At 52.8% G+C, this 15,147-nt stretch overlaps 5 protein-coding genes across 5 annotated transcripts; 3 read left to right on the top strand and 2 right to left on the bottom strand.

Annotated features, from left to right (window-relative positions):
• Positions 1 to 804: 804 nt before the first annotated feature.
• On the top strand, positions 805 to 3,538 carry IWZ02DRAFT_83011 (potassium channel-like protein). The gene is made up of 4 exons (XM_066771279.1): positions 805 to 1,125; positions 1,178 to 1,336; positions 1,384 to 1,818; positions 1,883 to 3,538. The coding sequence occupies exons 1-4, from the start codon at positions 1,007 to 1,009 to the stop codon at positions 3,258 to 3,260; spliced, it is 2,091 nt and encodes a 696-aa protein (XP_066619429.1). The 5' UTR covers positions 805 to 1,006; the 3' UTR covers positions 3,261 to 3,538.
• An 846-nt stretch (positions 3,539 to 4,384) lies between these two features.
• IWZ02DRAFT_83470 (uncharacterized protein) lies at positions 4,385 to 5,247 on the top strand. Its single transcript, XM_066771281.1, has 2 exons — positions 4,385 to 4,605; positions 4,658 to 5,247. Exons 1-2 carry the CDS (start codon positions 4,464 to 4,466, stop codon positions 5,116 to 5,118), a joined length of 603 nt encoding a protein of 200 aa, XP_066619428.1. The 5' UTR covers positions 4,385 to 4,463; the 3' UTR covers positions 5,119 to 5,247.
• IWZ02DRAFT_83580 (uncharacterized protein) lies at positions 4,879 to 6,135 on the bottom strand. Its single transcript, XM_066771283.1, has one exon. It carries the CDS (start codon positions 6,016 to 6,018, stop codon positions 5,377 to 5,379), a length of 642 nt encoding a protein of 213 aa, XP_066619427.1. The 5' UTR covers positions 6,019 to 6,135; the 3' UTR covers positions 4,879 to 5,376.
• Positions 6,136 to 11,938: 5,803 nt separating this feature from the next.
• IWZ02DRAFT_384262 (uncharacterized protein) lies at positions 11,939 to 12,151 on the bottom strand (the record flags this gene model as incomplete). The annotated part of the gene is made up of 1 exon (XM_066765323.1): positions 11,939 to 12,151. One exon carries the CDS (start codon positions 12,149 to 12,151, stop codon positions 11,939 to 11,941), a length of 213 nt encoding a protein of 70 aa, XP_066619426.1.
• A 422-nt stretch (positions 12,152 to 12,573) lies between these two features.
• On the top strand, positions 12,574 to 13,571 carry IWZ02DRAFT_83108 (uncharacterized protein). The gene is made up of 2 exons (XM_066771280.1): positions 12,574 to 13,055; positions 13,111 to 13,571. Exons 1-2 carry the CDS (start codon positions 12,772 to 12,774, stop codon positions 13,439 to 13,441), a joined length of 615 nt encoding a protein of 204 aa, XP_066619425.1. The 5' UTR covers positions 12,574 to 12,771; the 3' UTR covers positions 13,442 to 13,571.
• Positions 13,572 to 15,147: the final 1,576 nt, after the last annotated feature.

Below are 15,147 nucleotides of genomic sequence, written 5' to 3'. Positions count from 1 at the left end.
TGTGCAGAACAAGATCATCCCTCGGCAAACTTGTTGAGGAACTCGAAGGCCATCTTCGCAGTACCACAATACCTCGCCGTCCTAGCTCTTTATTTTGGTTCCTCGTAGGGTTTCGACATTACAGCAACCGGCATTTCAGGCGAAGAAATAATAATCACCGACGCCAATGGCTTACACGCACCGTGAGGTTTTGGCGCATTTTTCTGGCCTTCGGCACCCAAGCCACCATTCTACCAGCCTAGAGTTTGTGGCAGCGAAGGCTTCAAGGCGGCAAAGGCAAAGGCAAAGACTCTCATTGCAATCGGCCATGCACATATGGGAGTAGCCTCGTAAGGCTTTCGGGTTGATGGATCTCCGAGTCGGCGACTGTCCAAGTCGGTGGCTCTGCAGGTTCGTGCCTGTCCAGGTCGGTGGCTTTCCAGGTTGGCGGCTCTTTTGGTTGGCGATGCGACAGACGCCTGCCTCATACGACATCATCCTGGGTCGTCTTCACAGTCGAAATTAGCGGATACACCTCCTCGTCCCACTGTAGCGGCTTGCCGGCTTGAAGCAGCCGAGCAAGCGCGTCCAGGTCTCTCTCCCCTGGGAGGGGGTTTGAGCTGCAACAAGATGGCGACCGACAGTATTTTCGCGTCATGGTGGAAAGCAGAAGGCTGGGTGCCTCAGGAGGTCGTTTGTCCAAGGGGTTGCTACTCTTATGAAGTAAGTGTCTCAGTCGAGCGTGTTGTTGTGCAGTGGAAAAGGTTGGTGACGGCGCGCAGCGTGGGGCACGGGATCAGCAAACCCAAGTCGTCATTGCATTCCAGCCACCACCCGACATCACCCAGCGTCCATGTGCCAAAGCCGCCCTTTCCACGGCTGCCACGGGCTCTTGCGCAACCAGGTTTTGTCCGCACCACAGCTTAGAAATGGGTTTCTCATCACTCTTCAGCCTTTGTCGGGCAAACGCCTCCCTATTGCAACCTGAATTTCCTATCCCTATCCTCCTCCATAAGCCGCAGCCGAGATGAACGACCCTGGCGTTGACAGTCCTATCAACGACGCCGCTGAAGACCTTGAAAACAATGCCTACGAGAGTATCCGCGAGCAGGTAGCAGAGGAGGAGCAAGACTTTCTCGATCCCAGGTGGGAAAAGCCCTGCTTTTTCATTTCAAGCGCATTCTGACGACTTCTGTAGCCGGTGGTGGTTTGCGTCGACCGCTTGTCCACTCATCGCAGGGACGTTCGGGCCCCTTGCCAACGCCTTCTCCATCTGTGCGCTCGCGGTCAAATGGAGGCTGTTTATTCCTCCAGGACACGATGAGACGACTGGAGAATTCCTCAGCGATCCAGCCTGGTAAGATTTCTATTCCCTGGCATGTCTTCTTGCTCATAACTTTGCAGGCTCATCGCCATCAACATCGTGTCCCTGGTTTGTGCTCTTGTCGCAAATCTTTCTCTACTACTGAACATGGCACGCCGACTGTCATTCAACGTGGCCCAGCCCATCACGATTGGCGGATTCTCTGTTGCTTCAGTACTTCTAATCGCGCTCATCTGCGTCGCTTCTAGCTCACACTTCCGATTGCAACCAGCTGAATCCCACGCACTCTCTCAAGCCTATTATTATGCAATCATTGCGGCATCCATCTACGCTGTTGTTGCTCTCCTGATGGTGTTGACTGTCTACGGAGCATTCAAGAATCACTATGCCAAGGAATTCAGACTGACCATCAGCCAACGCACGCTTATGCTGCAGACAATCAGTTTCACTGTTTATCTGGTCCTTGGTGGGCTGGTATTTAGTAGAATTGAGGGTTGGGATTTTCTGGATGGCATGTAAGAACTACCATTCAAATCCGTCATTGACTAGACATCTTTGGAGACACTAAACCCCCCTCAGATATTGGGCCGACTACACACTACTTACAGTGGGTCTTGGCTCAGATTTTCCTCCAAAAACGCACCTTGGTCGTTCCTTGCTCTTTCCTTTTGCTTTCGGAGGAATCCTAATGGAAGGACTGGTCATCGGCTCGATACGGTCACTTGTCCTGGAACGCGGAAAAGCCAAGATCGACGCTCGAATGACCGAACTCAGACGCGAAAAGGTCCTCAAAAAGATTAGCGCCCAGAAGCGCATCGTCACGATTGGATACTTCCAGAAAGTGGAGTTCGTCCATTCAGGGCTTTCAGAGCTCGAGAGGCGGGAGCAAGAGTTCAACGTTATGAGAAAAATACAGTCTCTTGCGCAAAAACGACGACAGTACACGGCACTCTTCTTGTCCATATTTGCGGCCTGCATTCTGTGGTTTATCGGTGCCGTCGTCTTCAAAGCAACCGAAGGGAATCATCAAGGCTGGACGTACTTCGAATCACTCTACTTCGCCTATACTTCCTTGTTGACTATTAGGTATGGTGATCTCTATCCGCGCAGCAATTGTGGAAAACCGTTCTTTGTCATCTGGTCTCTTCTTGCCGTCCCGACACTCACCATCCTGATTTCCAACATGGGAGACACGGTGGTGAAGAAGTTTGCAGATTTTACCATCTGGTTGGGAAGCCTGACGATTTTGCCCCACGAGAGCGGTATTCGGGCAACTGTCAAATCGAATTTGGCCAGACTGCGGCAGAGTAATCTCCTGAACCGCGACGCAAGCCTTCCTGGGAACGAAAAATCTTCTGCACATCGACCCAGTCTCAATGGCGATCATTCGGACAACTCTTTCAGAGACAAGAAAAGCCATCTCGACTCTGTTACGCTGAATCGCCTGGCCAAGCACATCGAGGATGAAGAGCTCTGGGAGGCAGAAGAAGCAGATGAAAGAGGCAATGCTTTGGAACGGGACATTCACTTCTATCATTTCGTTCTTGCGAAAGAAATCCGAAAGCTCATGCGCGACGCTACTGCCTCGCCGCCTTGCCAGTACCCGTATGCGGAATGGGCGTACTATCTCAAGCTGATAGGCCAAGACAAGGCCGACCCAAACCGCCACCGCAAACCACCCATCAAACCTAGACGCGGCCATAATCGTCGACGAAACACCGATCCTCACCTTGACGTTGCAGGTGGGGAGCCTGGCGGGGAGCGGGGCACATGTAGCTGGAGCTGGCTGGGAACCCGAAGCCCTTTGATGGGTAGCAAACCGGAAGCGCAGTGGATACTGGAACGGATGAGTGCGACATTGGAAGCTGGGCTGAAGAAACTGAGGACCAAGGACTACAAGGAGAGGAGAGACAAACCGCCTATCAGCATGGAGGACCTACGACGTAAAAAATCGTGATGGATTCTTTGCTTCTTTTTTGCTGCTCTACGTCTGGTTCCTGATCAGTTTGTCTCTCTTTTCAGGGAGATTGCAACTCCAATCAAAGCCCTTAGATTCTTCATTTTGCACGAGACTTTCGAATGCTTTTCGTTTCCCTGGGTTGAAAAATCAGGCAATGTTCACGAGCGGCCAGAGTTGGATTGTCCATGGTCGTGTCGGCAGGGCCTTTGAAAGAGGCACCTGAGTGGTACTGAAGACAAAAGGGCATGGCTTATTGCGCAGACTGCCACTTGGCTTTCATACTTAATTTGGGTTTTTGAACGTCAAACAAGCCGCTGTCTTGTCAAGAAGACGGAATCCTTGGCCCCTGACTCTGAGCAACTGGCTCAAGGGTCACTGAAGAGAGGAATAGAAGTCACTAAGCCAAGCCGTTCTCACCTGTCAAACGAGAAGGCTTTGGAAATAGTTATCCAGCGAGCATGGAAGGATTGACTGACCAAGTAAATAGCCTGAGCACCTGGCGGAGCGACCCGCGCTCTCGACTCGAGGCCACGCGCGTGTTCGTCCGGGACCATGCCAGCGCGCAGATGCGGGCATCGCACTCGACATCATTCGATGGGCGCTCGAACTCTGCAAGCCTTGTATTTTGGGATAGAAACGTGTTCTCAAGACCGTCGGCCATTGCTCCGGGATCAAACACAGCGGCGATCGACAGCGACGCGGGAGCAATCAAGCTTTCGCACGTGCGATAGCGCGAAGAAGCATCTCTGTTTTCTGGGCAAATTCCCACGTCGTGAGTTGCAGCCAGCTCCCGTCGAAGGTTGGGAATTTCAATGGCAAGGCTGGCTGGCCAATGAGATCCGGTTCGATTCGGCGGTCTTCCAGGTTTGGTCCTCAGCATGGAACACGGGGCTCTCTCCACCGACGCCTATAGAGTTGAGGTTTTCCAGATTCTTCAGCACCAAAGGCGTTTATAACGGGCGCGACAGATCCACTCTGGAGAAGTGTGGGTTTTGGACCCAAGTGTGTTCCTTGAAACCAGGTTGTCAGATCACTTTCTAAAAATTGAGGCTCTACTGGTAGCCTCATGAAGGGTTGCTATGGGAAAAGGTCCAAGAACCAGATTGGTCAGCCCAGCATATTTGCAGAATCCAGGCGAGACACGGGCAACTTGTCGATGAGACTTTGTCCACTTCTCGTATCGTGAAGCTGCAAGACGAGATGCGCGTTGTACAACGCGGGGCAAGACGGCATGATCGACGGGATCGCCTGATGTTGACGAGCAGATCCGCGTTGGATTCTTCACCTCGTCATTCTCGTTCGACGTCAAAGACGTCGCCAGATTCGCAAGAGTTTTTTCAGTGTGAGACTCGGGCAGCACGACCTGGACTGAAACCTGATGACGGGGAACACAGGCCCGAGCCGAGCCGAGCATCGCCCTAGCGTCCTTCCTGGCAACCTCTGCCTCTCGACTCAACACCAACTGTCAACTGTCAACCGTCAACCAGGCCTGGACCGCGGGTCGAAACCATGCTCAGCCGTTCCAGTCCTCTACTCACATGTCTGGTCGCTCGGTCAGCCGTCTCCGGTGCCGGATTGCTTCATGGGCGGATTGACGACCACCGGGAATTCCGACATGGCGGCCCACTGTCGTGAATCGCAGGACTTCCTTCTGCGAATCTACCTCCAGATGAAGCCATCACGAGTCTATCTCACCATCGACAGCCCATTCACTCAAACAAGTCGGTGTAGGCCATGTAAACGACCCATCGGCTGCGACCGGACGCGGAGCCCATCTCCCGATTGCAACCAGTCACCAGTCACCAGCACTCCTCGACCAGGAGGCCTCTTTCGTGGGCCCAAGCTGTCCTTTTGACACAGACAACAGGACCTTCTCGCACAGACTTGGCTCGCTCCCTGTCAGCTGGTCCTCCACGGACTCGTCAGCAGGCCTTTGGCAGGCCAAAACGCACCAATTTTCAAACGCACAAAGACATCATGCTTCCAGCTGCTAGCAGTTTGCACATGCGTCCAGCACGCCATGTAAGCACTTATGCACTCTACCTTCTTTTTCGACGTCCGCAAAGGTGCATTTATTCCGGCCCACCTGCTCCACAGCCACACGCACGACTGCCTAAATCTGCCCTTGCCCCTGCCCCGCACTCCGCCAAATCAATTCGATCCCGGGCCAACCCCCCATGCAGGCCATCACCGTGGAGCTGATAGTGCCATTTTGGACCAGTCTCTGTACCTTTTCAAACTCCTCCACCCGTGATCGGCGGCCTCGCAGCTGGACTATGGTCGAGAAGGAGGGTCCGATGACTCTGTCCGTTTCACCATGGAATATATGCATGAATACCTGCATCTCCCTGGTGATGGTGTGGGGGAATTTGTCCTTCGGACTGGATTGACACCAACATGCATGTCCATCCGCTTCTTCGCACATCCTTGGGCGTCTGGGGCTGCTTTTCGTCCACATGATTGGCTCAAGGCACCATTCGAGGAAGAAGCTGTGCTCACTGGACATTTCTGTGCAAGCCGCCGTGGCACAAACATGGACCGCAACGCTATGAGATGCGCCTTTCCAGATCAACACGACTGACGGACCAGCCTCCGCCGCCACCTTCAGAGAACCATTAAGAAGCTGGCATTCGCAGGAGATTTCCTTTGGGCATCCAAATGGCCGCTTTGGGAATCGACTGCCGCGGAGAAGCACTTGAAATGACACCACATTCAACGCTGCAACATGAACGGCTTTGACCGCTCCTCTCAACATTGATCCCGTGTACACTCCATGACCGATTTGGCCATAATCAGGGTCCGACGACTCGTTGGTTCTACGATGATTGATTTTTTACCGTCCTTGCGGAGCCTCCCTGCTGCTAGCCCTGCTCTCTTCCCTGCGAATCCAAGCAGCCGCCCTGGCTTGATGCATATGTCAGCCAGCGGTCAACAAAGGCGCGAGTCAAAGGGAAAATAAGGGCATGCGGCCAGGGAGCCCGAAATGATGTTCAGCATTTTGGTACGCAAGAGTGTGCTGACGGGTCAGCAAGTCGACCGTTTTGTATCACTAACATCTCAAATGTAGCCAAGCTCCCAGGGCGATCAGCGGTTGCGCCGCAACGCGCACATGCATGAGTAAGGAAGACAACAGCCACATGTTCACAGCCACAACTCGGAGCAGAGCAACATCTGGGATGCCTCCATGGCAGCATGTTTTCCGCATCACAAAAGCTCGACAGTTCGCAGCATGTAGAGCTCCGGGTTGTTGCCAAATGAAGACCTATCTGCGAGCATTCGTTCATAAACAATCCCAAGTCTCCTCGTGGTTCGTCTGCTGCTTGAAACTTGACAATACCGCTGACGTCAAATTTCAATATTGAAGCCCACCAACTTGCTGTCTGATGTCCTTTCGACGGCCTCTGAATCATGTCAATATGGCGACAGTCCAGCCCGCCTTGCATGAGGAAAAATCGAACGCGGCGCACCTGCACCAGACATGCTTGGGAGCACTTTGTCTCCTGCTTGGCGGCCCGATTTCGTTGCGCAAGCTGCCAGTGAGGAGCTCAAACCTCTCGCCAGATTGATTAAATCAGAGCCATCAGCCACGTCCTATACTGCCGCTGTACCTTCGTCCCGGAGATCCCTCGTCCCGCGGTACCGCTGCACAAAACGGATTCGCAACTAGCACAAATGCAATTCATATCGAAGCGCACACATTCTACATCTTTCCACCACGCATTGTGCGCTGAACAGCAAGGCGCCACCGTTTGGTGCATCAAACCAATTGTGCACAAGTAGCGTCAGTTGTATCTCTGGGACCCACCACGTTCCGTCGCAAGTGGATCTCGCTTGGTGACAACCCCTGTCAGCCGACGCGTTCTCGAACGCTCTGGGCCCCAAATCCTGAATTTGCGGGCAGCCAAAAATGACAGGGGGAAGGGCCGTGTCCCATGCAGCAAACCCACTCCAAGACGGAAAGATGCAGGGATAGGGGGGTCGAATTGGGGAAGGGGGCTGGGACAAAATTACAACAAGACGACGCGGTCCGGCATGCTGCATCATTGAAACATATGATCCAATTGTTTTCAAATGGCTCTTGTGGGGAGAGCAAAAGAGAAAAAAACAGGCAAGCCGCAGGGGAGCTGCTAGCGGTTTCCATGCGGTGTTTGGAGTTGGCATGGATGGGTAGTCTTGCGTGCTGGCTCACTGAACACGGTCTGTTTCGCGCAGCCCGCTGACTGCCAGGCATCAGCTGCTTTAAGCTCCTGCTCCCGTCGTCTCCTGTGGCAGTGAGGGCGAGTCTCGTTGCCATTGCGCAGGCAGACGTCTCGGTCGTCCGAATGGCCATGGGAGCGAAAGCGAGAGTCAACATCGGCACGCGGCACGCGGTAGCGCATCAGGCACAGGGAAGATTCGGGAGATCAAGAACGTTCACGCGTGCGCCCGCGGACGCTGAGGAAGACACGTCTGCGCCGCAATTGCTTACTCTTCGGCAGCGTTAATTCCGGCTTGGTCGTGATGACAAGCAAGTCAGATGTTCAGGACGGCCGGGCAACCTAAGAGACCACGACTGCAACTCTTGGGACGCGGTTAGAAAGAAGATGAGTCTGGCCGGCCGGCCAGTCTTGGCCGTTCTTGTCCCTCCATGACTCTGTGTGGCTCGGACTGGCCGCTCAAAGGGATACGGAAGGGCATCCTTGTGTTGTCAATCTCCTTGCTCTCCCAAAGACGCGTCCATGTCTTGTGACTCACTGACAGCGTGCAGTAGGAACATTGCACCACGTACCAAAGCGTGACATCTGCTTGCCAAAGTTTTGCCAGTCATAAGGCACACAACAGCTGCCAAACACTGTTGCGGGCATCGCACGTGTGTACTCATTGTGCATGGAGGGGCGTGTGCACGTACTGGGCATCTAATCTCCCAATGTGGATCGACCCGTCCCGCTTACTAGCTTTGTAGGTCTGCAAGTTGGATGTCGATCCAGAGGTAAGTTAATGATCTCTACATCTGTTGTCTTCTCTTTGGTCTTTCCATTGACCAAGGGGAATTGATTTGTACGGGAATCCTTCAAAGCCTCTTCATGTACGCTGGCCATCTCTCTTTCAGCCAAAACAGCAGTGTCTTTTTTTCTCCACCAGTCCCATCCACATTCATTTTTTTCCTTCATATTCGCCCTCATTCCAAGCACACGAAGAGTATCACGAACAGTTCAACGACTAGCGGACGTGCTAAAGAGGCCAAGTCAAGCCACAGATGACGAGAGGCACCACGCAACGCTACTGAGTACGAGCAGTACCCACTGACGACATCATCATGTACCTATCCGCCGTTTTATCCGCGGCTGCACTTTTGTTTCGCTCGGAGAAAGGGCAGAAACCGGTTTCAAGTTGGAGGTCGACCAGGTTTCTCCACTCAGCTGCACGCTCTGCTCCAGTGCGCTCCGCCTTTCCCTGCTTCTGCACCTACAGCAAAAGAAGGAGAAGAAAGAATCAAGTAGGTGGTTAAGACCGGATAAGAGCAAGGGGGAAAAGTGATCACATGGGCCATGCCACACGATGAAAGGACACCGAAGTGTAGGGCAAAAGGGCGACGAGATTCAAACGCGGGAATAACGCGGCTTTGGTCTTGAACATACAGACTTCAGGCGTGTAGGACTACCAACTTGGGTAATTTCTTGCGCCTTATTCTCATCACACACCTGCATGTCCTTCCTCCCTTCAAGACGTCCCTGCCCGCCGTAGCCCAACACACACGCACGCACATTCAAGAAGGCGACAGGCCCGCTGCCGTCGGCCCATCAGTCAGATGTCAGCGAGCATGAGTCCAGCCCAGCCTTTTTTCCCGGCCCATTACGACACGTGCGCGCACGAGCACCGTCAACGCAAGTCAGTCAGTCAGTCAGTCGGTCAGTCCAGAAGCAAGCGCGCGCGGCTGTTTGCAAGCCAATGGAGCAGCCAAACATGGTGGTAGTCGTTCATTCATTCGAACTTCTCTCATCCGCGGGCTCGCCAGGTACCGTCGTCGTGGAAAAACACATCCATCGCGACAGACGATCCTTGTCTTTTCCCGTTCGTTTCCCTCTCCTCCCCCGCTCCGCCCGCCGCATCCTTGTCCCTGGCTGGGCTGGCTGGATGGATGGATGGATCCCTCACATCCGTCGGCTCGCTCGAACCCCCGCGTCGGGTCGCTTCGGGTGGGGGTTTGCGGTTAAGCCGGGCGACTTTCTCACCTACCTACCGGTATCCAACTAGCGTCGCGGACGCCTGTTCATGCGCACAGTCGTCGTGCGTATAATGCCGACGGCAAAGGTATGGCTTTCAATGTGAGTATTGGAAGTGACGGCGACTGATGTCCGAGACGACATTCCACCAAACAGTCCAGGACACCAAAGCGATCTTTCTCGTCGCGTGGATTCCATGCCATGGCACAGTAAGAACAGAACACCTTCACTCCTCAGCTCGTCTCTTGGGCGTGACCGAGCCATGCCATACATACCATGCCATCTCGGCGCTCGCTGCAAAAGCTACTCCAAAAACACTTTGATTAGCCTCTCGACACCCTGCCCTGCCATGCTCTGCCAAAACTCTACTCGCAAATTCAAAGCGACTCGAACACTTTCGCGTGGCAGCAAACACATTGTACACACATAGCCTTCGCCAGTCCAACCCAGCCCAGCCCAGCCCAGCCCAGCCCAGCCCGCGTCGCTACCTACCTGTGTAGCTTTCCCGCTACCTGTGTAGCTTTCCCGCCGTGCCCGCCGCGCCGCGTCGGAACGTTGACCTTGCCCGCGCGCGCTCGCACACTGCGCAACCACCCCTTGTCTGGCTGAGCGAGCGTTCGTCCGTTCATCCAGACCAGACCAGCCAGACAGCCCAGCCCGCCCCTTGTCAGACCAGGAAGAGGTTCCTCGCTGCCGGGTCCCGGGCAGCGCGCGTGCGAGAATCGATCAGCGATTGCCCGCGCGGCCCACGCGCCGAAGGGCCGAGATGTGAGTGTTTTGAGTGCGGTGCTATGCCATACTTACATGCGCACGTGTGCTAAATTGACGCTTGGTCGTTGGGCTGGAGTGGGATGGGGGCGATGCGGCGCGGCGCGTTTTGCAAACCATGTTTGCATGTATGTATGTATGTGTGTATGTATGTATGTATGTATGTGTGTGTGTATGCAAGTCTGTGTGGAGGGAAGGAAGGAATGAAGCGCGCGGGTTGATGTCAGGTGCTGGGCGATGGTAAGAGCCGAGCGAGCGTGCGAGCGGGGTCAGATGGATTGTCGTGCGCGCAGTGCAGACTAACCTGATAAAGTGGCGCGGGAGGTCGTGGTGGAGATGGAGGTGGATGGAGGTGGTAGTGGTGGATTCGCGTCGACGACGACGACGACGACGACGACGACGACGGTACCGGTGGAGAGAGGCAGGGGTTGGCTTCATTGGGTGGTGGTGGTTGTGGTTCCTTTGGGCAGGTTTGCAGGGCAGGGCAGGGCAGGGCAGGGCAGGGCAGAGCAGAGGCAGGCGCTGGCTGCTGTTGCCGCTGCAGGGAACACGTCAACCATCCGAATGCGACAGATTTGTTGTTGTTGTTGGCTGATGTGGCCTTGATGCGGCCCGCTGCGGCTGTGCTGCTGCTGCTGCTGCGAGCATTCCAAAAGCCGCGTGTAAAGGTGGGAAAAACCCAAGTGAGTGCTGCTGCAACGGCAGTGCGCGAGATTCCGACCGGCTGCTGCTTGCTGAGGTGAGAAACTTGGTTGGCTCCGTTATCCGGCATGGCTGTGCCGGACTTGTGTCCTTGGGCAAGATATTATTTTGCGCAAGTGTAAAAGCATCTGGTGCCGGCAACGCGCGGGTTGGGCGGATGCCAGCCAGCCAGCCAGCCAGCTACAGCCAGCTACAGCCAGCCACGGGGCACAGAAAAGAGGGCGCGGCTTCTTAGGCAACAGTGGCTGCAGTGCAGATGCGCATCTATTTCGAGGCAATGTATGCGTAGGTAAGTAAGTGGGTAGGTGAGGTAGTTTGATGGAGCGCAGCATGTGATGCGCATAGGGATTAAAACTCCTGTGAAACAAAAAAAAAAAAAAAAAAAAAGAACCCTTCGCGCTGTACCTGAAAAAATCGAGGGGATATCACATCTCTTTGAGGAGCTCCAAGAAGAAACTAAAAATCAAGTGGCCACGCACGGCCACGGTGGCAGCCGGACGATCTACTCCGCTGCAAAAATAACAACAACTCCTCGTACTTTGCTGTGCTTCTGTCGATAAGAAATGGATAACAAGTCAGAAAATTCGAATGGAATGGTCCTGGCGCCTGTCCCGTATGCTTTTGCTCGCAAGTGGTTCGTAACGTCGAGGTCCTCCTCAATCAACAGCCAACAGGGTCCTTTCGCTGGCTCTCTCTCTCTCCCCCCCATCCCTCCCTCCCCCTCTCTCTCTCTCTCTCCCTTTCTCCACATCTCTCTCGGCCCTGGTGGCGGTGCCAGACGTCGTCCCAAAGTCGAAGCGAATGCTTGGTCGAGCGTGACTGATTGAAAGGGTGGTTCTTCGAGCCAGGAAGGCGTGTCGCGGTCCTGGAGTGGGTCGAGGATTGAATCAAAATCCCGTACAGTTGATTGAGTGGAGTGGTCGATGGTGAAGTGGTGGTCAGGTCATCAATGGATGCTGGTATCGAAGTGTTCAAGTGGTAGACGTTTTCGCGAGGTACGGCTCATGTCGTCTTGGGCGAGGTGGACGGCGGCGAGTTGACCAGAGAAGCAAAGGAGCTGGTCAAGGCCGAGTAGGTGATTGCTGGAGAGGCAGCATTGGCGCTGGGAGAGCGTGCGGGAGCTTGTAAGTTGAGGGTGATGCATGAAGCACAGCGGCCATTGGGCGAATTGCAGCGACCACGGCAGCCGCGTTCGTAGTTGGCGCAAGAGAACATTTTTGGGATTTGTCGAGAATGGAGTTGAGGATGGAATGGCGACTGGAAGGGGCGGGACTGGGACTGATATAAGGCGTCTCCGGGCGGGCAAGGATAATTCACCATGTGGTTTCAGTGCTGGGCGCCATGGGCTCCACTCCTGTTCTGGCCATGCGCAAAGATTTCCATTGCAACCCCAGATCTCCACGACCGTGCCAACACTCACTAGGAACGCTCCCTGCATGTGTCAAGCCCATCCCCCGGCCCGCTTTACGACGCCCGCTCAGCCTGCTGTGTGTGCTGCTTCTCTTCTGCCGCCTGTCCTCCTTCCCATCCTTCAGCTGCCGTCTTGTCTTCCGTTGTCGTCTTGTCTTGTCTTGTCCCGTCCCGACTCCTGTCCGTCCGTCTTTTGTCTCGCCGATCCGCTCCACCTCCGCAGAAAATCACCACCGGACCATCGACGATCCCCGTCCGACCTCTGTGCCTCTAGCAGGTTCCTGCATCCGCGACGACTGAAGGTGGCGCAACTGGTGGCTTTGCTACACTTCGTCATCACCTCTGCCCACCATCACAAGTCTACAGCGACAAGAGAATGCCCCTGACGCCTCACCTGAAGCCCTCCGAACTGTGCCAATATTGGCATGACTACGCCTGTCTCGTTTCAGCTGCCTACATCGCGCGCGTCCTCTCCGTCGGCCGTCTGTAGCCCGCCCAACTCATGTCCCCTCCGCTCCAACAAGACGTCTGCCTTCCGTCCGCGTGCCCTTTCCGACCGTCTGCCTTGTCGGGCATTTTCCGCTTTCTCCTCCTGCTCGCGTTCGTGCTCCTCCGTGTTTCGGCGGCGGCTTCGTGCAAGAAGCATAAAACACCCCCGTCGCACCAAGCCCGGCGTGTCGAGATTGTGTTTTTCCCCGCCAACATCAAGGTTGTTGGATACGATGTCTCCAAAAAGTGTCAACACCAACTCACATCTCGTACAGCTTCGACTCATTCTCGCGTCCGGGCTTGCCTTTGCTGGAAGAGCTTTTCCGCAGCCGTCGAGAACTTTTGTTCAGACGCCTTTTTCTACCCTTTGCCAGGATATGGGTTGCGCCTGCCACTGTTTCTCCATTGAAACGCCCGCGTCCAACGTTTCACTCTCCATCTATCGATTCCCCTAAACATGCCGCTCAATCGCCAAACCAAACCCCATCTTTCCAACTTCCCCTGAGCTCCTTGCAGACAGTCAAACATCCCTTTGCAATCACTTACCGCTTCTCCCTAGGCTGCCTCGAAACTCGCCTGATACGACAACACGTGGCCAACCATTGATGCAGTAGTAGCCAACCACGGTGCAGACACCCGTCGCTGCATCCCTGTTGTCATTTGCCTTCGACCCTCTGTTCGGACGCAACCGCTCTCAGGTGGGTCTCGTTTGTAGAGCACGAGCCATCGAAACGCCTGAGCAAGAACGGTCTGGGCAGATGGCATCCAAAATGTCCCGCACGTCCTGCACTTTTTGCCTTATCATTACCCTGAAGAACGCCAGTCGAAAATTTTTTTGGAGCTTCATTTATCTGGCTCTTCTGACATGTCACCCAACTCGCCGCCGCCGCCGAAGCGTGCAGCAGCCACGCACCGATGCCGGCCGTCTGACAAGAGGTCGACAAGCAGACTCTTCAGACCAACGACCGTGCGTGCGCTTGGGCTTTTTTTTTACGCCTCTACGGCGATACGAGCTTGCGTGATTCCAATCACATCTATGGCTGAGCATCACAGCAGCAGAAAAGCAAATCCATCACCGTTACCGGCCGTTGGCATGTCGTGGGCGTGGCAAAACGAAATGCAAAACGTACAAAAGCCGGGATTCGCTGCTGGTCACCCACGCAACTACTAATCGGCCGCAAGGTAGCTTATCTATGGAAGAGCGGACGGGGTTCCGAGTTTTCTACCTGCTATGGTCGTACGTGACACATATAGCAGTCTACTTATAATATAATTAAAATTTATGTAACTTCCATGAATTCCATGATTAATTAATTAATTAATTATTTTATATCTTAATTAATTAATTATTTTACATCTTAATTAATTAATTAATTAATTATTTTACGTCTTACTAGAGCTATAGGCTATCTAAGACGGAGCTATCTATAGGGGATACTATATATATTTATAAGGTAAGTAGGGATACCTAGCTAAAGAATCTTATATAATATAGTATAATTCTTAGTATAATATTAGTATAGGGTTATTATAGATAGATAGTTTATCTAGGCTCTTTTTAGGTAAGGGGGGGCTAAGAACTAGATTAATTAATTAATTAATTAATTAATTATTTTACGTCTTACTAGAGCTATAGGCTATCTAAGATGAAGCTATCTATAGAAGATACTACGTACGTTTATAAGGTAAGTAGGAATGCCTAGTATAAGATTTAGTACTATAGGGAGTTAAATTAAGGGTAAATAATAATAATAATGTATTTAGTATAGATATTAGATGAAACCTTAGTTTATAAGGTTTCATCTTCTAAGGGCTTTTATATGCCCTTACTACTATATACGGCCCTCTTTAGGCCCTAGTTAGAGTCTACTAGGCCCTATCTTAGGTCTAAGTCTATAGTATTATACTATCCCCCCCTCTAAAAGGGCTATCCTTAGACCGTTAATAAGTAGTCATCTTAAGGGCGCTAAGTAGCGTAGAGTATAGTAGTATTATTTATTATTTCCTTATATCATTTAGCCTAAGGGTATAGTTATGCTATTAGGCGTGTTCTAGTCTATAATTAGTATTATTATGGCCTTAAGCATTATTATGTAGTAATAGGTTTCTTTATTTAAGTCTATAGAGTTATCTACTTTATTATTAGCCTTATAGCTTATATATAAGCGCCTAGATATTAGCTTATAGGTATAGAGTTAGTAGCTAGTAGTATATAAATAGGGTTACTTATCTTACCTATTTCTCTATCCTTTTTACCTACTACCTTTATACTACTCTCTTAGCCTTATAACTATAACTATAGCCCCCCCTAT

Source organism: Phyllosticta citriasiana, assembly GCF_038021145.1.
Source record: "Phyllosticta citriasiana strain CBS 120426 chromosome Unknown IWZ02scaffold_14, whole genome shotgun sequence".
Taxonomy (NCBI): Eukaryota; Fungi; Ascomycota; class Dothideomycetes; order Botryosphaeriales; family Phyllostictaceae; genus Phyllosticta; species Phyllosticta citriasiana.
The sequence above is the reverse complement of the archived record's forward strand: the minus strand, read 5'-3'. Positions and strand labels throughout refer to the sequence as shown.

Excerpts from the sequence above, each read along its gene's own strand:
- IWZ02DRAFT_83108 (XM_066771280.1), top strand. The coding sequence starts at position 12,772 with ATGACTACGCCTGTCTCGTTTCAGCTGCCTACATCGCGCGCGTCCTCT. Across the intron at positions 13,056-13,110 it reads TTTTCCCCGCCAACATCAAG|CTTCGACTCATTCTCGCGTC; the intron begins GTTGTTGGATAC and ends CATCTCGTACAG.
- IWZ02DRAFT_83580 (XM_066771283.1), bottom strand. The coding sequence starts at position 6,018 with ATGTTGAGAGGAGCGGTCAAAGCCGTTCATGTTGCAGCGTTGAATGTG.
- IWZ02DRAFT_83011 (XM_066771279.1), top strand. The coding sequence starts at position 1,007 with ATGAACGACCCTGGCGTTGACAGTCCTATCAACGACGCCGCTGAAGAC. Across the intron at positions 1,126-1,177 it reads CAAGACTTTCTCGATCCCAG|CCGGTGGTGGTTTGCGTCGA; the intron begins GTGGGAAAAGCC and ends CGACTTCTGTAG. Across the intron at positions 1,337-1,383 it reads TTCCTCAGCGATCCAGCCTG|GCTCATCGCCATCAACATCG; the intron begins GTAAGATTTCTA and ends ATAACTTTGCAG.
- IWZ02DRAFT_83470 (XM_066771281.1), top strand. The coding sequence starts at position 4,464 with ATGCGCGTTGTACAACGCGGGGCAAGACGGCATGATCGACGGGATCGC. Across the intron at positions 4,606-4,657 it reads TTCGCAAGAGTTTTTTCAGT|GCCCGAGCCGAGCCGAGCAT; the intron begins GTGAGACTCGGG and ends CGGGGAACACAG.